The sequence below is a fragment of the Dipodomys merriami genome, unplaced genomic scaffold, assembly GCF_024711535.1.
Source record: "Dipodomys merriami isolate MVZ:Mamm:240054 unplaced genomic scaffold, mDipMer1.0.p SCAF_26, whole genome shotgun sequence".
Taxonomy (NCBI): domain Eukaryota; kingdom Metazoa; phylum Chordata; class Mammalia; order Rodentia; family Heteromyidae; genus Dipodomys; species Dipodomys merriami.
The window spans coordinates 7,542,049-7,565,128 of NW_027204048.1; the positions used below are offsets into that span (position 1 = coordinate 7,542,049).

Here is a 23,080-nt window from a genome sequence, read left to right on the forward strand (position 1 = left end):
CATGCAGAATGGGAACTAATGGCAGAGAGAGATTATACAGGGGAAGATGAGAAAGAGTGTGACCACAGTGAATGTGGAAGTGAACGCAGGGTGACTCAGGTGCACCACTTACCTGGGTTACAGGTGCTGGGCAAGAACTTCTAAGGAGGGCCACGTGCAGTCAGGTGCCAAGAGAGAACAAAGGGGAAGGGTTCTATGTGCTGTTTCATAAAGAGAGAAAACAAAGGGAAGGGACCATTTTCCCCAAGAGAGCTAACATTTTACAGTCTCTTGCTTTAATTATTGCAGACAGTGGTGACTGTGAGCCATTTGCTTTCTCCAATGAGATGATAATTCAGAGTTGGGTGGCACCTCCTGAAACCCCAGCATTCAGATGCAGGGCTATATACCTCATCCACACACTATAAATATACTTTTATGTGAATCCATGTGGATGTCAGAGAGAATGGAGAGAATTCAGACATTTTACAGTGTCAGCGCAAATCATTAAATATTTTCACCTTTTCTCTCAACTACTTCTAATTTTGCAATGAGTTAAGTATGCAGGACATATTTAATGAGACCTCTGTTTTGCAATTCCAAGAATAACAAAGACCTCATAAATATAACTTATGATTTAGCTAAAAGATACTTATCTTTTAAGTGGTGCACCTGAGTCACCCTGCGTTCACTTCCACATTCACTGTGGTCACACTCTTTCTCATCTTCCCCTGTATAATCTCTCTCTGCCATTAGTTCCCATTCTGCACACCTACATCTACATGTGGTGCCAGCTAGAGGTTTGGTTCTCCAGTAGTCTCTCTGCTTGATCCAAGCACTGGTGGCTTAAGCTCATACTCCTAGCTACTCAGGAAGCTGAGATCTGAGGATCACAGTTCAAGCTAGCCTGGCAGGAAAGTCTGTGAGACTTTTATCTCTAATTAACCATCAGAAAACTGGAAACGGACCTGTGGCTAAAAGTGTTAGGATGCTAGCTTTGAGCAGGGGCAGCATCAAGTCTTGGGTTCAAGCTCTAAAAGTGACATCATCATCATCATCATCATCATCATCATCATCATCATCATCATCATCATCATCATCAAATTTTAGGTGGTGATCTCAAATCATTTTTTTTAGCAGAAGTGTTCATTATAATACAAAACTAATTTAACATAAATGAGGTCAGTATTCTCAAAATAAAATGCAAGTCATAGTTATGAAATTTCATAGATAAGAATGCTGAAAGGGGTGGCACTCATCAAGATGCACTATATTCATAAACTTCTTTGTTAAATAAACTCCTTTGTACAATTATGTAAAGATAATAATAATAACGAATTCCTACCCACAATAAAGCACTGCTTTTTCTGGAAAATAAAATTGCATAGTTGCTAATTTCTTATTGAAGACATCAGAGTTAGTAGTCAAACCGACCATGGCACAAAAGATCTGGTCTTTGAATTTTGAGTTCTTGGTGAATAGTATTAGCCAGATTTCAAAGGAAAGGAGTCACATTAGTGAGTCCCCTGAGGACCCTTACTTGGTTCCTCATAGATAGAATAGACAAGTAGAATTCAGAACATCTCAGGACATAACCAGCTGAGTGTACCAGTCTCTCCAGTTCTCTTGGATCTGCCTTTGATCAGGGCATGGCTGGATAGAGTATATTGACTTCCAGGGTGGTGCTCATGTAGAATTTTCAGCCCTTTCTTTAACTCACAAAATCTATCTACATGTAAAATATTCAATGTATAAAAAGAATTATCTCAACTGACAAATTTCCCTCGATGCTGTATTTTATATGACATTTTTTTCTTGCAAAAGGAAAGATAGCTAAAGGAGTAGCTACACTAGAAAAAGTAAAACCTGGCAAACCCAAGCTCTTAGGGAGCACAGTGGATGGGTAGAGAAGTCATTCAGACAGACTGAAAGAAGTGAAAATCTGTCAGAAACACAGTCACAGTGAGGTTATGGAATGGGTCAGGCCCCCGTTCAAATAATCTCAGACTTTGTACATGGTGAGTGAAGATTCAATATTTTAGGACTTCATTAAAACACATAAAGCCAATAAACAAAACAACAAAGTGAGCCAGAGTTAAAAGCATCCAGTCACATATATGAATGTGGAGATGTACTGCTGCGCTCCTGTAACGTTGAAAGCAATTGTCATCAAATAGCTTGATTATTGTTAGCATATTTACCAGTCTTTGAACTTAAATATAATAATTCTAATGCAAAGCCCTTAGAACTCTATATAAAAGTAGCTGAAGCAAGCCAGTGGTGGTGGCTCCTGCTTATAATCCTAGTTACAAGGGTTGGAAGCATGACTCCAGTGCTACAGTGCTTGCTAATAAGTACATAGCCTGAGCTCAAACCCATACCATAAAAAGAAAAAAAACTATAACAACAAAAGATAAATGTTTCCAGCAGGAAATGTTCTTTATAGTTTGGCATATTAGCTACTTATTGCTTCATGGCAAATTACTACCCACTTAGACTAACACCAGTCACATTCTCTTACAGTTTCTATAGGTGACTATACTGTGTTTGAGCTCTTATAGGCTGCAAGGCAAGAGTCAGCCAAGGATGCATGGATGTGTTGTTTACTTCAGGGATGTGTTGTCCACTTCTCTTTAGGTGCTGGTCATTGGTAGAGATCTCCTGGTGTTTTGTTAGCTGATGTTGAGTTAGTACCTCGATGATAGTACCTAGAATCTGTAGACTGGCTGCTGGCTTTGACTAGCAAGACACTTGCCACCAACTTTGTCACACAGTGGCATATTATGCATATCATTAAGTACAACTACTAACCTCTGTCCTATAAACAAAAGGGTGAAATAAGGCATGAACCCTAGGAGGAAGATATCGGGCCTCATAGGGGTGAATGCCATCTATATCAAATAGTTGTAATTCAATAGAATAGCAGCATCAAAGTAATATTTTATTCAAGTGTTTATACAACAACCTTTTTTTTAATTGTGAAAATACCGTACACAGGGGTTACAATTACACGGGGAAGATAATGAATACATTTCTTATCAAGCATTGTTGCCTCCTCCTTTGTTTCCCCTTCCCCTCCCTTCCCATCTTCCCTCCCACCTCCCTTCCCCCACTCCTCCCTTCCTAACCCCCCACCCTCCCACCCCAGCCAAAGTTGTAAAGTTCGTATTTTGAAATAACGTCTTGTACATCTCATTGTTGCAATGGGTCCACGTGTATCCTTATTTAAACAATTTGTTTTTGCCCTTCCCCTCCACAAATTATACCAACATCAAATACAGTGAAAACAGGGGTTATACCGTGGGGGAGGGACATACAAAGCAACAAAGAAATCATATTTTTAAAATTTAATTTTATTTGTGAACATACTGTACAGAGGGGTTACAATTACATGGGCAGGATAATGCATACATTTCTTACCAAGCATTGCAGCCTCCTCCTTTGTTTACCCTTCACCTCCCTTCCCAGCCTCCCCCTCCCCCCCACCCGATCCTTCCCCCGCCACTGACATTGTAAAGCTCGTTTTTGACATGACAATTTGTACTTCTCATTGTTGCAACAGGTCCACCTGAATCCTTAAACGACTTGTTTTTCCCCATCTCCTCCACAAGTTATACTGACATCAAATATATTGAAAGCAGGGGTTATACTGTGGGGGAGGGACATACAAAGCAACAAAGAAATAATCTTATAAATGCGTTAGAAACACATGCATGAAAGAAAAAAAACACTAAAATACCTATCTAAGGGTTCATTTTCCTAACATCACATTATCTGACTTTTTCTGCTTGACTCATACATATACTAGATATTGCAAATAAGGGAAACCATGGGACCTGTGTTTCCAAAGAAATCATCTTATAAATATGTTAGAAACAATAGAAAGAAAAACCATTTGAATCCTTATCTTGGGGTTCATTTCACCTAACATCAACTTATCTGACTGTTTCTGCTTGTCTCAGACATACACTAGTTATTGCAAATAAGGGAAACCATGGGACCTATGTTTCTTTGGGCCTGGCTTACTTCACTTAATATAATTTTTTCCAAGTCTTTCCATTTCCAAACAAATGGTGCAATGTCATTCTTTTTGACGGAAGCATAGAATTCCATTGTATCTATATACCACATTTTCTTGATCCATTCATCTACTGAGGGGCATCTGGGTTGGTTCCATATCTTAGCTATGGTCAATAATGGTGCAATAAACATAGTTGTGCTGGTAGCTTTAGTATGGTCTTATTTATGATCATTTGGGTAAGTGCCCAAGAGTGGGAATGCTGGATCATAGGGGAGCTCTATGTAGAGTCTTTTGAGGAACCTTCATACTACTTTCCAAAGTGGTTGAACAAGTTTACATTCCCATCAACAATGCAGTAAGGTTCCCTTCTGTCCAAATCCCCTCCAGCATCTGTTGTTATTAGAGTTCTTGATTTTTGCCATTCTAACAACCTTAAATTACTCTGACAGAAATACACACTTCTAATTGGAATTACTGGTTATTGATGTGAAGTGGAACATGACTAAAACTTTATGTCATATTTTTGCATTTAACTGTGAGGGCATTAGCTGAAATGCAATTCAGTCTAACTGTATATATGTAGAAATCACAAAGCTGCTGCAGTTTGTCAAGATTTAGAAATGAATAATGTTCTCTGATGGCACGTAGACCCTCTGGTTTGGTCCAAGTTCCTAGTTGATCTCTGATATTATCTCCTGTTCTTTTCTCTCACCAGGTGGGACAGTAGTCGTGGTATTTATCTTGGTTTGCCTTACTGCAATAGCTGTACACATTTATCAACAAAGATGGCTGTACTCCAAGAACAAAGCAGATATTGAAAAAGCTGGAGCTGAGGCTAAAATCTCTCTGACAAAGTGAGCTCACCATTCACAACACATCAGTAAGAATCAGAAGGGTGTCTTCTGATTGACAGCTAAGATTTATCTATCTCTGGGACTTTCTTTCCATGCCTGAGACTTTCTTCCCAAACCATGGACTCTGAGGAGATGAATATATAGCTGGCTTCTGATATCCTCCAACCAGGCAAGAGGTGCTGGGCGAGCCCTTCCACCCATTCCTAGCTTGATTTGGCAGAACTTCAGCTGAAGCCATGAGTTCTTATTTTTTTCTTTAAAAAATTAGAGAGCTGAGAATGTGGCTTAGTGGTAGAGTGCTTGCCTAGCATGCATGAAGCTCTGGGTTCTATTCCTCAGTACCATATAAACAGAAAAAGCTGGAAGTGGCGCTGTGGTTCAAGTGCTAAAGTGCTAGCTTTGAGCAAAAGAAGCTCAGGGACAGTGCTTAGGCCCTGAGTTCAAGTGAGGACTGGCAAAAATAAAAGATATCATGTGCTGGCCTATACTGCCATTGTACTTTCCTATCACCTATCAGAATTTCTTTTTGTTTGTTAGTTTACACTTTTGAAGTGATGTTCTAGAAATTATAAAAAGTTTTAAAGTATTTGGAAATTACTGGAAGGTAAAAGGAAGAAACTAATTATCTGTTTGTTAGTATTGGAGAGCAACTGTTAGAAATACCTTACTTTTGTTGAATGTTTATTTAAACATAGAATAAAGGCATATTTAGAAAGGTGGGCATTGGTGGCTCATGCTTGTAATCTTACCTACCCAGGAGGTGGAGATCTGAGAATCCTGGTTTGAAGCCAGCCTGGTAGAAAAGTCTGAGTTTCTTATCTCCAATAAACTACTTAGAAAAAGCCAGAAGTCACACCATGGTCTAAGTAGTAAAGTGCTAGCTAGCCTTATACACAATGTTAGATTATTTGGACTTTGCCAGAAAACCATGCAGACATCCAGGCAGAGAACAAAGAAAGGTTTATTGCCAGGAAAGGGACTGGAAAGACCCCTTCTCACAAGGAAGAAGTGAGAAGAAGCACCAGCTATTGTCTGAGGTGACCTATATAACCTAGAAGGTTTAGGAAGGGCTAGAAGGGGCTAGGAGGCAGAGACCCTGGTGTAGACATGTGGGCCAGGGGCTTCATCATGGCAGACTAGGATTTATGGCTACTGTGCAAATAGTAGATAAGGGGTCCTGCAGCTGCCCAGACCTGAAGGTCACTCTAAGGGGCTCTTGTTGCCTTATGTGGTGGTAGCTGCCCCAGAGATGTTCCATCCCAAGTTTGGAGGCTGATTATTCACTGCCTTTACTAAATGGACCTTGTGTTGCCTAGGAAGGGGGTATACAAAAGCTGTGGAGAGGGGAATGAGTGTACTAAACTATGTGAAGGGAGCTCATTGGGCTAACACTCAGGGACAGCACCCAGGCCCTGTGTTCAAGTTCCAGGACAGTGGAAAAAGTTGTGAATGTAATCCACATTTTCTTTCAAATCCTTTTTTTCCTTTTCATATCTTGAGACAGTATTTTTGTTAGCCTTTTCCCCTCATGTTTATTTCAAATCTTGGAGAATTGTCACTGTTTGACAATTAATGATAGAATTAATTTGTTAAATAGTAAAAAGTGATAAACAAACGCTTGTTTAAAAACTTGATAAACACTTGTTTCTGAATTTAAAGCTTTTGGCTACAGACTTAAAAGGCTGTAGACAGCCAGGTAACTAATAGGGGTTTCTTATACAGAAAAAAATAATATCTCATCTGAGTTTCAGTAGAAGATGGTGAGTGTGACCTTATTCGGACCTTAATATTTTTTGCTTTTGTTTTTGTGTTTTGTTTTTGTCAGTCATGAGTCCTGAATTTTGGGCCTGGGCACAGTCCCTAAGCTTTTCAGCTCAAGGCTAGTGCTCTACCACTTGAACCAGTGTTCCACTTCTGGTTTTCTGGTAGTTCATTGGAGATAAGAGTCTTATAGACTATCCTGCCCATGCTGGCTTTGAACTACGATCCTCAGATCTCATCCTTGTGAATAGCTAGGATTAGAGACATGAGCCACCGCACCCATCAGGCCCATTGTTTTATAAGCTGTTTCTGATACTGAGGTGATGGTAGACAGCAAACATTAAATTTTTCAACTGCTGATTGCTGCACAGTTGATGTATCATAGCCATGAGACTTGCATAGGAGGAGAATGTTAATTTGGCAAATTGGGAAAAAATTCCTATGTGGATGTGTCCTAAGATGTCACCCACGTCTCTGTTGTTGAAGATTCTAGTGGTTTCAAAGTTAATTCTCATTAATTGGCAGAGGACCTTCAGATAGATTCTTTTTTTTATTGTGAAAATACCAAACAGAGGGGTTACAATTACATGGGCAAGGTAATGAGTTCATTTCTTATCAAGCATTGTTGCCTCCTTCTTTGTTTCTCCTTACATCCCTTCCCATCTACCACAACCCTGGCCACCCCTCACACCCCCATCCCCGCACAAAAGTTGTAAAATTTGTTTTTTGACATAATGTCTTGTACATCTCATTGTTGCAATGGGTCCATCTGTATCCCTATTTAAACAATTTGTATTTTCCCTTCCCCTCCTCAAATTATAACAACATCAAATACAGTGAAAACAGGGGCTATACCGTGGGGGAGGGACATACAAAGCAGCAAAGAAATAATCTTATAAATATGTTAGGAACAATAGCAAGAAAGAAAAACCATTTGAATCTTTATCTTGGGGTTCATTTCACCTAACATCAACTTATCTGTTTCTGCTTGTCTCAGACATACACTAGTTATTGCAAATAAGGGAAACCATGGGACCTATGTTTCTTTGGGCTTGACTTCACTTAATATAATTTTTTCCAAGTCTTTCCATTTCCAAACAAATGGTGCAATGTCATTCTTTCTGATGGAGGCATAGAATTCCATTGTGGCTATATACCACATTTTTTTTGATCCATTCATCTACTGAGGGGCATCTGGGTTGGTTCCATATCTTAGCTATGGTCAATAATGGTGCAATAAACATAGTTGTGCTGGTAGCGTTAGTATGGTCTTGTTTGTGATCATTTGGGTAAATGCCCAAGAGTGGGAATGCTGGGTCATAGGGGAGCTCTATGTAGAGTCTTTTGAGGAACCTCCATACTACTTTCCAAAGTGGTTGAACAAATTCACACTTTCACCAACAATGCAGTAACATTCCCTTCTGTCCACATCCCCTCCAGCATCTGTTGTTATTAGAGTTCTTGATTATATTTTTAAGAAAAATTTAAGTATATAAAAGCTTCCAACTACTAAAATCCAACTCGTGGAGAACATCTAGGTCAACATCAACTTTTCATTAAAAGGCTTCCTGTGTTGTATCCTGTGTTGTGATAAATAAGGAAAGCAAAAGGCAAGTAGGGAGTGGGACTGAAATACACTGCACACATGTATGAGAAGGTTATGATGAAATTTCTGCTAAAACTTGCAAGAAGATGGAAATGTTGGATTTAGAGAGATGAAAGATATTGATGAAATGGGTGATGTTAGTCAATATGCACTCTCCAAGTGGCATGTTGAATTCAATACCTTGGTATATCTAATTAATGATAATATAAATTAAAATAATCAAGATTCAAAGAATAAAGTAGAGCTACAGGGAATAAAAAACAGGAATGGCAGGACAAATATGCTTAAAACCTATTTATCATATGCACACAAAGAAATAACAGCAAACCCTTCTCAATGTACAATTAACATGCCCTAATAAAAATGTGGTACAAAACCTGTGAATTCACTAGAGTGCTTGCCTTGCATGCATGAGGCCTTGGGTTTGATTCTTCTGCACCAAATAAGCAGAAAAAGCAGGAAGTGGTGCCGTGGCTCAAGTTGTACAGCACTAGCCTTGAACTGAAGAGCTGAGGGACAGTGCTCAGGCCCAGAGTCCAGGCCCCAGGAGCAACAAAAAAATGACATTACGGTTAGGGGTTTTGATAAAAAATAGGGCAAGGCTTGGGATTAAATATTCAGCACCACAAAGGGAAAACAACTGTGATTTTAAAACTTTACACTGAGAGGTGGCATAAAATTTTAACTTCTACCAACTCTACCTGTCCTTTTCAATTGTTGGTTTTTCAGTTATCTGTTCAGGTGACTATTAGGCTAAGCAATAGCATCAAGTCTGTTGCTTCATGGTGCAAACATAGTACAAACATTTTTGACTCTACTGAACCTCTGGTGAATGGAAACTAGAGAGAGGGGTGTCCTCGCTGAGTCTCCTGCTCATGTGTCTGCAGAGTAGAGGTTTTCAACTTGTTGGAAAGGCCAATTTTAACCAGTTTATTTCTCATTCTCACCTAGCCACTGGCCACTAGCCCCTGCATACACCAAAAGAAACAGATTGCAAACAAGTGAGGTTATATCAAAATCACTGCCAGCCCACCTTAAATAAGGCAGGACGTTTTCATAAGGAACCAGATTTAATATTTATTTCCCCAGCTTTCATTACACTGGTTGGCACATAGCTGTCTTTTGATGAGTATTTCCTGAATTAAACCGATCACTGCTCTGGGAGCCCTTGTCCAACTTTCTAAAATTGATGATGTATGTGGGAGATTATCCTTGGCACATTGAGCTTAAATATTCAGATTTAAAGGGCTAAATTCATCCCAAGAGTACAGCTATGCAGTCCTCAATTGGGAGATACAGGATGACAGCAGGAATCAGGACTGCAGAGACTAAGAACAAGGCTTCCATCTCCTGCCAGGCAGGCTCCCAGACAATTGACATCAGGAGACATTCCCATCCCATCTACATTCAACAACCCACCACACCCCACTTTCTGAAAGGACCATTCTGTGAAATACAATACAGAGAAATACACACCTGGCATGCAACTGTGGAATGAGAATTCCTAACACAGAGACTCTATTTGTAAGTATGCCACTCCATTATCTCTCAACAAGTGTGGATCGTTATGTCAGAGTATCTTCAAAGAATGTTATTGCAGTCATTGTTTTCATAACCAGGAGTTTTCTTACACCAGGTTGCCCTCCTTCTTATAAATCCTTTTTAAAAAAGTTTTAGCAGAGCGAAGGACACAAGGAATCCTTCAGGAAAGATCCTCTGATGGAGATTCTGATTGAATGAAATATTTTGGACTTTTTCTTAATTGTAGGGTCAAATTCTTGCCACTCCACTTAAAGAGAATTTAAAGCTGCCAGTGTAGAATTGAGAAATGTGCATTGCTACACAGAAAATTCCAGAATCAGCAGTACAAACAAATCAGAAAACACAGCCTAGACACTGTTAGAAGAGCTGGGATCCAGGCGGGCAAAATAATGAGTACATTCCTTATCAAGCATTGCAGCCTCTTCGTTTACCCTTCACACCCCTTCCCTGTCTCCCCCGACCCCCCCCACCGAATCCTCCCCCCCCACCAAAGTTGTAAAGTTCATTTTCGACATGACAACTTGTACTTCTCATTGTTGCAACGGGTCCACCTGTATCCTTAAACGACTTGTTTTTCCCCTTCTCCTCCACAAATTATACAGACATCAAATATAGTGAAAGCAGGGGTTATACTATGGGGGAGGGACATACAAAGCAACAAAAAAATCTTATAAATGCGTTAGAAACAAATGCATGAAAGAAAAAAATTTAAATACATATCTAAGGATTCATTTTCCTAACATCACATTATCTGACCTTTTCCGCTTGACTCATACATAAACTAGATATTGCAAATAAGGGAAACCATGGGATATATGTTTCTTTGGGCTTGGCTTACTTCACTTAATATAATTTTTTCCAAGTCTTTCCATTTCCTAACAAATTGGGCAATGTCATTCTTTCTGACGGAGGCATAGAATTCCATTGTGCCTATATACCACATTTTCTTGATCCATTCATCTACTGAGGGGCATCTGGGTTGGTTCCATATCTTAGCTGTAGTAAATAATGTTGCAATAAACATAGTTGTGCTGGTAGCTTTAGTGTGGTCTTGTTTGTAAACATTTGGGTAAATGCCCAAAAGTGGGATTGCTGGGTCATAGGGGAGCTCTATGTGAAGTCTTTTGAGGAACCTCCATACTGCTTTCCAAAGTGGTTGAACAAGTTTACACTCCCACCAACAATGAGGTAAGGTTCCCTTCTGTCCACATCCCCTCCAGCATCTGTTGTTTTTAGAGTTCTTGATTTTTGCCATTCTAACTGGGGTGAGGTGGTATCTCAATGTTGTTTTGATTTGCATTTCTTTTATGGCTAGGGTGGTTGAGCATTTCTTCATGTTATCTATTGGCCATCCTTCTTTCTTCTTCAGAGAAGTTTCTCTAAGTCTTTAGCCCAATTATTTATTGGGCAGTTGTTTCTTTGAGGATTTGTTGTTGGGGGATTTAATTTTTTGAGTTCCAAGTATATTTTAGATATGAGACCCTTGTCCGTTGTATGGCTAGTGAAGATCTTCTCCCAATCTGTGGGCTTTCTATTGATCTTGCTAGCTATGTCCTTTGTCATGAAGAAGCCCTACAGGTTTATGCAATCCCATGTGTCCAACTTTTCTTTGATTTGTTGTGTGTCTGGGTCTCTATTAAGAAAATTTTGGCCTGCGCCAAGGAGACCTAGGGTTTCTCCTATTCCATCCTGTAATGTTTTCAGAGTGTCAGCTTTGACTCCGAGGTCTTTTTTTCCTATTTTTTCCCTATTTTGGAGGTCATTTCAATTAATGCCATTAGGTTTTCACCTAGAACTAATTGTACCTAGAATAAGATTTTTGCCAAAAGATGTAAACAGTTGTGTGGAGAAAAAGAAATGTGCATTTCTTTACATTGCTGCCCAAATGGTAAGGGTCCTAGAGCCCCAAGAAAGGTGAGAAGTGTATAGAGATGGGCAAATGCAGAAACATTTGCACAGAAGCAACATCTGTACTCTTACTTCATCGCTTATTTACCTATTGGACACTTTCATGTCCTAAATTAATTTGCCTGATCTATGTTTCTCTGATAGAACTTTTCTCAGCAATGCAACTCTGAATCTCCTCTCAATCCCAAACCACAGAATCTTCTATTCTTTCTACTTCATTATTAATCACTTATTAGAAGTATATTTTGTACCATGGTGTGTGTGTGTGTGTGTGTGTGTGTGTGTAATGAGTCACATGTGCTGTGCTGGGGGAGGGGTCCCTGGAGTGGGGGGGCGAAGCTAGCCAGCAAATGACAATGCAGCAAAGATGACTGGGCCTTGCCATCACAGCCCCAGCCTGAGGGCCTGTAGCCCAGGCCAGTCTTGAACTGGCTATGTAGCTCCGGCTTGTTTTGAACCCATGATTGATTCTCCTGCTGGGATCACAGGTGTGGACCACCACAGCAAGTACAGCTTTTCATGGGAAGGAAAAGCCAGCCACACAAAATAGACTCATCAATCACTTCAATCCCCCACCCCACCTCGCCAGTGCTGCGGTCAATGGCCCAGGGCTCCGGAGTGGTTGAGGGTAACCCCAGAAGCTGCATTCTTGACAGACAGGACAGCATTTGGGTGGGACTAGTCAGAGGGCTGCGTGGCTAACTGACTGACTTTACTCTGGAGGAGTAGTCCTCACGTAATTGTGTTTCTGAACCCTCTGTGATCACAGCCAAAGTGTGGGGAACATGTGCTCAGTAAGATTTCATTGAAATGTAGGAAGAAGATGATTTCCACAGCCTCAAGCTCCCTTTAGGCTAGGAAGTATTTGCTATGCATAGCCAGTACTCATGGAGAGGAGCCCTGGGCCTAGGAGGTCCCTGTGCTGCCCAGTCCCAGAGAGCCTGCAGGAGCAGGGTGTACCAAAGCCACTGCAAACCCCTGCGCCTCCCTGATCAGAATGCCAGAGTCAGCAAATATGATCCAAAAAACGCTAACTGCATGGCATGGAGACCTGAAGATGTCTGACACTGGCAGACCTGAAGGGCAGTGGGAGTCTGGTGGAAACCCTGGTGACCACAGTTGTGTGCTGGGAACCAGGAAGGGTGACTTGTAAAACCATGCACTAGTTCCCAGGGGAGGTCCCACTCTGCCCCCAACCAAACTGGACAGGATGTGTGGGGATGGGGCCACAGGAGCAGCTGTCATTTTGACTATGCCATTCTGCCTGGGTCACAAGATTCTGGCCACACCCCCCCCCCATTTTTCCCCTGTTTTTCTGACCAATGGGATCCAAGAATAGAGGCCACGCCCACCTTCCATGCTGCCTAGTAGCACTGGTATTCCCTCAACTGACTCACACCACTACCAGCCTTGGAGGGAGGTAGAGGTACGGAGTGGTGAGGGAGCGAGTTAGGTGAATCGAAGTGACATAGTTGGTGCATCGAGTTAGATATAGTTGGTGGTGACTGGAGAACGGACGTGACATCCAAGAGCCTGGGAATGTGGCCCCCACATCTTCCCCGTCCCAGTGCTAGGATGTCTGAACAAACAAGACTGAAAAAGTTAGCCGCAGGAAAGAGACTCCTGGAAAAATACCAGCGGAGGAATGGTCCTGCCGGATCTGCAGAACCCAAGAGAAAGAAGAAGACTAAAAAAGGAGGTAACCCCAAGACAAACACCGCCAGTGACAGTCATTCAGCTGAGGGTGTGGCCAAAGACCACGCAGGCCTTGAGCCTCCCCTGCTTCTGGGCACAGTCAGAGCTGCCGGGGTCAAGAGTGACCCGGGTCCCTCCACCACCGAGGACCTCGAAAGGTGCTACCAACACCTGGTGCTTGCCCTCGATGCCAGCAGAATACAAAATGAGAAGCTCTGCAGAGAGATCGAACACCTTAAGCAAGAAAATAAGGAGCTGCAGGAGCGGCAGGAGGAGAACACGTGTATGCACGAGGCACGGGGAGCAGAGCTGGAGCAGTACAAGCTATCAGTGCAGATGGTGGCTTCAGAAAAATCCAGTTTACAATCTTCCCTGGCCCACATGTGGCAGGTGGCCGACGGAAGAGCCCTGGAGCGGGACCACCTCACCAGCCGCCTGCAGGCTGTAGCGCAGCGCATGAGGGAGCTGGAGATGAAGCTGTCTGCGATCTCCACCACAGAGACTGACACCGAGCTCCACAACCTCGAGCTCATAAAAGCCCTGAACCGCGTGACACTGCAGCTCCAGCAGAAGAGCAAAAGATGTGAAGACCTGGAGGATGAGAACATCGAGCTGCGGAACATGCTGGATGCGCTCCTGACGCAGAAGGCCAACATGGATATACAAATGCACATGTGTCAGCAGGTGCTGGTGGAGCACGCAGAGTTGGAAAGACAACTCCAGAGCCTGAGAGAGCTGGCCACCACCTTCAAGCTGGAGAGAGACTCCCTGGAGGAGGAACTGATGGTGGAGAGGTGTACAGTGAAGGAGAAGGCCTGGCGGCTCATAGAGGAGGTAGGCAGGCTGAGAGAGGAGAGAGAGCAAGGGGCCAGGCAGGTGTTGGAGATGGAGACCGAGCTGGTGGAGCTGAGAGTGCAGCTGGCAGAGCTGCAGAGCCCTGCGGGGCCATCTCAGGCTGAGCAGCGGCTGCAGGCTCAGGCCCTGCAGTTGCAGAAGGAGCTCGAGACCCTGGAGGAACACCTTCACCTCCAGGTGGAGGAGAACCAGAGCCTCCATCTCCAGAGCCTGGAGCAGCAGCAGCGGCTATGGCTACTGGAGAAGAAGGAGGAGGAATGGGAACAACATGCTGTGGACCAGCGCTCGATCCTGGAGACGATGGAGAAGGAGCAGGAGACCAAGAGACTCATACTGGTGTGCAACCATGAGTTGAAAGAGCAGCTGGCCCAGCTGCAGGACGCCTGGCAGAGGCTGAGCGTCGAGAAGGACTCGCTCGCCGGCCTCCTGCACGCTGAGCAGCAGGAGAAGGAACATCTTCAGGAGAAGCTGGAGCAGCAGGAGGAGACGTTCAAAGAATGGAAGGAGATGGCTGAGTCCAAGCAGCAAGAGGCCCAAGAGCTGCAGGACCAGTCCCTGGCCCAGCTGCAGGAGCTCAGAGCCACCTGTGAGCAGCACCTGGCCACCCATCAGCAGCTGAGCACGGAGAAGGAGGCCCTGCAGCAGCACTTGAGGAGGCAGACCCAGCTGCTGGAGCAGCTGCAGCAGAAGCAGGTGCAGAGCACATTGGAGGACCGGATGGTGCCTCCAAAGTTCCAGGACACACTGACATGCCTGGAAGCCACGAGGCAGGAGAATGCACAGCTGCGGGCCCAGCTGAGGCTCCTGACTCTCCCTAGAGAAGGTGAAGGAGTGAGCAGAGGGGACAAGGGGGAGGAGGCAGCTCCCCCCGCTGTGACCGTCCCAGAGGACGTGGACAACCCACATACCATGTGGGATTTTTACTGTGCAGCACTACCCATCGCTGAATCTAAGAAGGCGCAGCTCAGCCGTGAGCTGCAGGAGCAGCAGGCCCGCTGCGAGGGTCTAGCCCACCTGGCAGCCCAGTGCCAGACAGAGCTGGAGCGCCAGGCTCTCTTCCCCAAGACCTGGCACCACAGCCCACCTGGGGAGGGAGAGCAGGACAGCCAGAGTCCCACAAAGCGGCTGAAGATCTGCTTCACCTACGACCGACCCGGCCAGGTGGACCAACAGAGTCCAGCGGACGACCTCCCCCGTCGCTGCAGCCTGCTGTCAGAATGCATCAGTGCCATGGAGGAGGAGATGGCGTCCTGTGAAGAGCAGATGGGCGTCCTGGATGAGCTGCATCGCGAGAAGGAAGAGTGCGTCCACCGGCTGATGCAGGAGAAGACGGAGAAGAAGAAGGAGCTGCAGGAACTTCTACTGTGCCTGACAGGGCAGGGCACAGAAGGCCGGGACTCGAGGCCGGCCGCTGACCTTACCCCTGCTGCAGAGGCTCCAGCAGACCTGGCGGGGCCCTTGCAAGGGGAAGTTGCAGAGGAGGAGCAGGAGCATGGGGCTGAGAAGGCGCAACTCAAATACAACACGGAGCCTGCCCCAGGAGAAGCTGGGGTGTCTTGCCCCCAAGACAGCCCCACGGCAGAGCAGGTGGTGTTGCTGCAGCCTGGCATCCAGCAGCACCAAGAGCATGCAGGCCCAGACAACGAGGGCTCCTTCTCTTTCATCTATAGACTGACGCAAATGATCGGTTTGAGGTAGTTGCCATCCAGAGACCTGGGGGCCAATGCCCAGGTTGGCTCCTGCCCTCCTTCACATACTTGGGGACATGGCCACTGGGCGCCGCTCTCTCAGGTCTTGTTAGCATGAGGGCAGGGCCAAAAGCGAGAATCATCTCCTAGTCCACTGGTCAGCAGAGAAGGGGCCGTGTGAAGGAGGATGGGAAGCGATGACACGGGTTTTCTATTAGCTCGTTGTAGTAGAGATGGTATTTTTATGAATCCTGTATTAGCATACTCACATTATTTTTGATATATTTGATGCTGATTTATGGAGCAGGCTCCATAATTCTTTAGATTTTTTTCAGGAAAAGTTTATATTTCCTCAAATGAGTCATTCCATTATTGAACATGATATGTTGGTGCATTCATGCATGTTTTTTTAAAAAAATCATGCTCTGCACCAGCAACACTGAATTTTCTCATTTGTATTTTAATCTACTATGATGGTAGGATACTGAGGGATGAGAAACTGTGCATACTGTGAAGAAAAAGAAAAGGTCATTCAATTCGTTTGGAAAAATAATACTAATAGAACAAATAGATGTATCCTGTAGTGGAAAACATACAGCAAATAAGTACAGAAATGTATTTCAGAATAACATAATACATAATGAGAATAGCAAGTTTCTCCATTCTTCACTTGTGAATTGTTCAAGTGTATATTCATTGAAGTCAATAAAATATTTAAATTCAAATAGTTTATTTTGAATTTTTCACTCTGTTCGAACTCTACTCCTTTAAAAAATACCCCATATTTGGGCTAGAACAGTGGCTCAGTGTTAGGGGGCTAGCCTTGAGCTAAGGAGCTGAGAACAGCGCCCAGGCCCAGAGTTCAGGCCCCATGACTGACAAAAACAACAAAAACCACCTCATAAAGCTGGGCATTGGTGGCTCATTCCTATAATCCTAGCTACTGAGGAGGCTGATATCTGAGGATCATGATTCAAAGCCAGCCAAGGCAAAAAAGTCTGTGAGACTCTTCAATCAACCACCCCTCACAAGTGGAATTGTGGCTCAAGCAGTAGAAAAGGAGCCCTGAGTGTAAAATCTGAGGGACAACACTCAGGCCCCAAGTCTAAGCCCCAGGACCGACCAGTACATACACGCATGCACAGAGACATACACACACAGACACACACCCACATACACCATGTATGTCCAACTCAATCCTTGTAACTATTTTTTTCACTTGTTTATAGTCTTTACACTGCTTTGAGTTGCCTTTCTAAAGCACAGATCTAATCATGTCATTTGTGGAAACACACACACACACACACACACACACACACATAACATAATGGACATCTTGTTTTGGCATAATGTCTGAACTTCACATATGACTTACAAGTCACTAACCTAGGCCATTACCATTGTATATTTATTCAACAAATATCTCTGGAACTCTCTGGACCTGGCCAGAGACTACATGCCAAGGAAGATCTGCAAATGAGTTTTGTGCATACACATTAGATGAATAAACAAAACATGAAATGACAATCACTATGAGATTAATAGATGGTAGGCTTTGGCATGTCTTAGGGGTAAGGTAATGGAATTCTGTTAAAATCTACTCTGTTTCTAAATATCACTTTTATCAGGAGGAAGGATGTTTCAACAAATGAAAATGTATGTCCCCAGGAATAACAACAAAAAATAAGGTAAATTCACTGAACTAATTGTAAAGGGTTAAAACAATGGTGCTGGATGATTTTATATTTTTAAATCATTCTCTCCTGTAATTTATTTTTAAGTCATTTCCTAATTAAAGTATAATTTGGGGGTTATGATGAAAGAGTTCTGTAATGTGTTAGGGTATATTATGTATTTGTCAAAACTTGCCACAGTACTTATTTAAAATCTAAACTTTTTTTTGCCAGTCCTGGGGCTTGAACCAGGGCCTGAGAGCAATCACTGAGATTTCTTTTGCTCAAGGCTAGTGCTCTACCACTTGAGCCACAGTGCTACTTCCAGCTTTTTCTCTGGTTAATTGGAAATAAAAAGTCTCAGGACTTCCCTGCCTGAACTGACTTTGTTCAAACCATGATCTTCAGATCTTAGCCTCCTGAGTAGTTAGGATTAGAGGCATGAGCTACTGGTGCCAGGCAAATCCTGTACCTTTATATGAAGTGTATTATCTCTGTATTTCTAAAATATGATCTCAAAATAAAAAAATGGCCTCTCCCATATCAGTGTTACAGAACTGAATGGTGCCTTATTTTTCTCTAATCTTATTTAAAATGAATGAGATCCATCATGGCAGGGGGTGAGGGTGGTAGTTGAATGTCTGTAGGCTTTATCACAACATACAGAAAAAAAGAGCTTGAAAAGTATGCAAGGACATCACAAAACACCTTACTCCCATTTTGTTAGAAAAATCACCATGGCTTCAGTGTGGAAGACTTTAGAGGCTGAGCAGCAGGGATATCTTTAGGTGACTAATGGGATAAAGAAGGAAAGACCCAGTTAGCAGCAGTAGGATTCTTGCAGGGACAGAGAAGAAACAGAAGAAGAAGAAACAGAGAAGAAACAGCTGCTGGCAACAACCAGGAGGTGGGGAAACCATTTTCTAAGAAAGTAAGCAGACTGAAAGGAGCTTTCAAAGGAGCTGACTTTGAGATGGATGTGTGTGGTGCAGCAGAGGACTCATGGCCTGGGACCTTAGTAAGGACAACAGCAGGAATTAATGAGTTACAGTTCAAGAGAAAACAGAAGTGAGCTCGTGACTTGTGGAAATCCAAGTGGGCCATGGGCAACGTAAGCCTGGAGAGGAAGAATAGCTAACATGGAATTCAGGTCCTCTAGGTCGACATTTACAACTGGTTTGGGAAGCAAACGGAGTTAAAGCTATCAAGGATGTTGCCATTCTATTGCGTTGCTGTCTGTATTCAGAAGTAAAGCATGTTTGTGTGGGATCCGTGCAAGTCCAGGACAAGGCCTACTTCTATACTATGCAGTAGAGCTAGCACTGTGGTGGAGACTTGATTCCATCACCTGTTAAAATTATCCAACTACCTCTTCCACTCCAATCTTCTTCAAAGTCTTGTCTGCATTGAAGAAGCCTTTTAATGTACTACTGATGAAAGGTAGGAAAGGTGACTAAGTGTAATACCTTAGTTCTCTACGGCTGACTTGAAAAATAGGAGGCTGTTAGTCTAGATCCTCTGAAGACAGATACCAAGACAAGATTTGACATGCCAGAGATTTATTGGGAAACTAGAAGGGGGGATGTAGACAGCGAGGAGAAGGGAAAAACTATCTGACGTCAATAAAAGGAAGTCAGGAAGGAAGGGAAGAAATCAGCAAAGCAGGCAGAAAGGAAGTCACAAAAGCAGATAGGAAAGGAGGCCAGCAAGCCTGTAGGCAGGAACCAGACTCTAGTGAAGCATTAAGAGAGGGATGGAAGTGGAGCTGTGACGTAAGTGGTTGAGCACCAGCCTTGAGCAAAAGAGCTAAGGAACAGCACCAAGGCCCTCATTTCAGGACTTAATACCAGTACACACACACACACACACACACACACACACACACACACACACACACACACACACACACACACACACACACACACACACACACACACACACACACAGAGGACAGAGAGGGTTGTATTTAATGGGATAATTTTCTGGCATGTTCCATTTCTATCACCTAGCTGGGATCTCAGGGTACTTATTAGAGGAAGTGATTTAAAATTGGACAGCGAATGGTACAATTATACTTCAATATATCTCCTGTAGATACAGAGGAGAAGTAAGTGTATCTGGGTCATGTCAGGGGAGGGAGATGTGCTGGAAGGTTTACCTCAGTGTACCATGTCTGGTATATCTTGCACTCTTGAATTAGCAGGTCAATCAAACATTCATAAATCAGATATGACTTAGGGAAGTTTATGAAATGATTCGAGCACATTATGTTTTTGCTCATTTTACAAAGTAAAATGGATTTATTTTCATTTGGAAATAATTTCAAATTTACCAAATGTTATGAAATAAAAACAGTACAGTGTTAAAAGAGTGCAAAAATACACGTTTCATATCTACATCAATCTTTGTTGATATGCCACGCTTTTTGTCCTTGTTTTTTAAACTTTTTTCTTCCAATAGGGTAATCTGCATATCTGTCACCATTGTTCAGTGTATATTTCCTAGTGTTAGGAAGATGATGTTACCTAATGTATATGTGAAACATTGAAATAAGCAAATCTGTCATCTGAATTCCTGTTTAGTCAGTTTGCCCAATAATACTCTTTCGTTCCCTTCTGAAGAATACGACTCAGGAGAGGGCGAAATAATGCATCTTGTTGGCATATCTCTAACCTGTTTTAAACTACAACAAGAAGTAGCCATTGTAAACAATACACCTGATGTACTGAAGAACGTGAACTTCGAGGGCAAGGGCTTGGCTGGTCCTGAGCGCTGCCCAGAGCACTACCTCGTTCCCGGGTGCCCCCCCTAAGTGGTAAGACAGTGAAAGGGCTGGGAAGGTGGCTCAGTGGTAGAGCGCTTGCCTTGCGTGCTCGAGACCTTGGGTTCGATTCTTCAGCACCACATAAGTAAAAAGAAAAAAGGCGGAAGTGGTGCTATGGCTCATGTGGTAGAGTGCTAGCCTTGAGCTCAAGAGATGAGGGGGACAGCGCCCAAGCCCAGAGTTCAGGCCCCACGAACGGACCCCCCCCCTCCAAAAAAAAGAGTGTGAATGAGGGTGGGTTCACACTAGGCATGAGTGACATTGGTCTTGGGCATTTTAAGTATTCCTGTCTATACTCTGAGTGTTGTTTTGTAAGTCTAGATTAGTGAGTTACCCATGCCTGCGGGGCTTAAGTGTTCTGGAAGCTCTCGCTTCTGTTGCTCTCCGCCCCGTGCTGTTATGGTAAATCCTTTCTGTTCCCTCCATCAACTTAAGCCTTTCAGCGTGCCTGGATGTGAAATGGAGATCCAAGTTCTCTGGCATGAGGACTGGCCTTCCATGAGACTTTCCTCTGGCCAACATTTACCCCCGTGTCAGGGCTGTCATGAATCTTGGAAGTCTAGGTATAACCAGACAACACGCTAAAAAACAACAACACAAGGTGGCTGCTGGCTGGTCTGGCAACCTGCTGACTGCCAGGCTGTCCTTGTGGCAGTCTTGCCCCATGACGCGACTTCAGTCCTGGCTCTATGAACAGGATGCCCAGGCAGGCTGTCCAACAGCCAGGGAAAGCCCCAGCTTGTCCCAGAGGGCCGGTTACCTCCTTCCCACACTGCAGCGCAGCTGGCTAACGGAGCCCAAGGAGAGCCTGCGCTGCTGTAAGGCATGCCAAGGATCTCCTTTAAGGCGCTGGCTTGTGAGGATCCATTTCCAAGCCTCAAAAACTTATTACTCTATTCTTCTTATAAACCAGGGTCAAAATGAGCAGGCATTGACAAGGATATCTTGCTTATAGTGTAATAGAAATTAAGGGAAACCAGACCCAAGTTAGGTATACAATCTAGGCCTTATGTGAGTAAAATTGTATAAAAAGTTGGATGGCAGGAATGTCAATGTAATTACCGAGGGAGCTTTCAAGTGAGGGACTGTGGATGACTTAGAGTATCTGAGCTTTCATTATTGACTATAAGAAATGCATATCAGTGAGCATTAGAAAGAATTTAAGTAAAAAACAAGGGCATGTTTATATAGACTCACCTCTAAAATAAAAGGTATTGAGAAACTGCCTGAAGTCACAAGGGAATTTCCACCTTAGTTTCCCCATATTTCAAGTAGATACAATAATGCCAGTTACGGGGCTAGGGGTTTAGCCCATCAGAAGGGCGCCTGCCCGGTGTGTGCAAGACCCTGGGTTCGGTCCTCAGCTCTGGAAAAAAAAATAATGCCAGTTACAAGTCTACAATGAGGATACATTAGGTAACTATGTAATATACTTTGATTTTCTTAAAAGAATATGCTAACTGCTAGACTTGCCTTGGAGATATCTCTTTTCGTTACTTTTCCATCAATCATGGGGAAGGAGAATTATAAATCTTTACTGACATCTTACCTGTTCTTCTGTAAGTTAACCAAATGGGATAGCAAAAAAGGGTAATTTTAAAAATGAAGAGTCTTAGAACTAATCTCCACCTGACATGCACTTCCAATTCTAGTTTATACTGAAAGAAGTGCTTATTATAGACAGACTTCATTCCCTGCCTTTCATCCTCTCTCCCACTCCTAACAGAAACCCTCTATTCCTCCAGCATCACTTTCAATTCCTGAATTTAAACACGTGAGAAAACCCTCAGAACATGATTCTTGCAGAATGGTCTTTGGGACAAGAAAAGTGATTGACAACTGCAGAAATTACATCTGAGGTTTAGTCCTGTGGCAAAGGGGATACCAATTGCTTGCAAATTATCCACAAGTCCCTGATGAGAAGAAAATTGCAGAGGTTTCAGTCTTTATTCAACAAACATTCCTCTGATGTATCATATAAACACCCTGGAGAAATTGTCCCTGTGAAAATACAACTTTCATTCCTTATACATATCAAATGTGATGTGTAAATGTGTAAATGCCAATTATTAGCATTATTATTATTATCAGCCTTGATCAGATAGTTCAAAAGAGGAATATATGCTCTGATCAATGGATTTATCATCCAAAGGAAACTTATGTTTCATGCAATAAAAACACATGGTATTAATTTCATATAGTACAAATTGTCTGTTAGGATCGGCACTGCTGACCTTAATAATGGATGCATTACATGAGAACTACATAGAAGAGAATGATGGTAATACTACTGTTGGCTGATACTTAGAAATCTGCAAGGAACTGGTTAGACAATTTTCTATGTAAGAGTACATCAAAAGAGTGATGTCTTAGGCTTTGGCATTAGCCATCTGCCTTTGAATATACCCAGCTTATAATATTAACTTTTTAAGGTACAGTACTACTCAAAATATGGTCCACAAACCCGCAAGATCTTCAAACATTTGTGACATGTATAGACATTGGGAAACTGAGGCTAAACATCTTAATACGACAAAATAATCTAATGAATCTCAAGAACAAATTTTATGTCTTTTCTTTTTTGAGCATTTTTTACTTTTATAATTTGTCCATAACAAACTGAGGGAAAACTGGTTCCACCACACAGAGAATTAGAGAAATTCTGTTCTCTAGA

At 43.0% G+C, this 23,080-nt stretch overlaps 2 protein-coding genes across 2 annotated transcripts in view; both read left to right on the top strand.

Annotated features, from left to right (window-relative positions):
- Positions 1-5,353, top strand: part of LOC138836936 (contactin-associated protein-like 3) — a 185,144-nt gene extending 179,791 nt beyond the window's left edge. The window contains exons 24-25 of the mRNA XM_070035639.1: positions 1,658-1,661; positions 4,716-5,353. Coding sequence (XP_069891740.1) covers positions 1,658-1,661; positions 4,716-4,858 — 147 coding nt within the window. The 3' untranslated portion in view covers positions 4,859-5,353. The remainder of the gene's footprint in view (positions 1-1,657; positions 1,662-4,715) is intronic.
- Positions 5,354-13,235: 7,882 nt separating this feature from the next.
- LOC138836799 (golgin subfamily A member 2-like) lies at positions 13,236-20,394 on the top strand. Its single transcript, XM_070035431.1, has 2 exons — positions 13,236-15,908; positions 20,204-20,394. Exons 1-2 carry the CDS (start codon positions 13,247-13,249, stop codon positions 20,392-20,394), a joined length of 2,853 nt encoding a protein of 950 aa, XP_069891532.1. The 5' UTR covers positions 13,236-13,246.
- Positions 20,395-23,080: the final 2,686 nt, after the last annotated feature.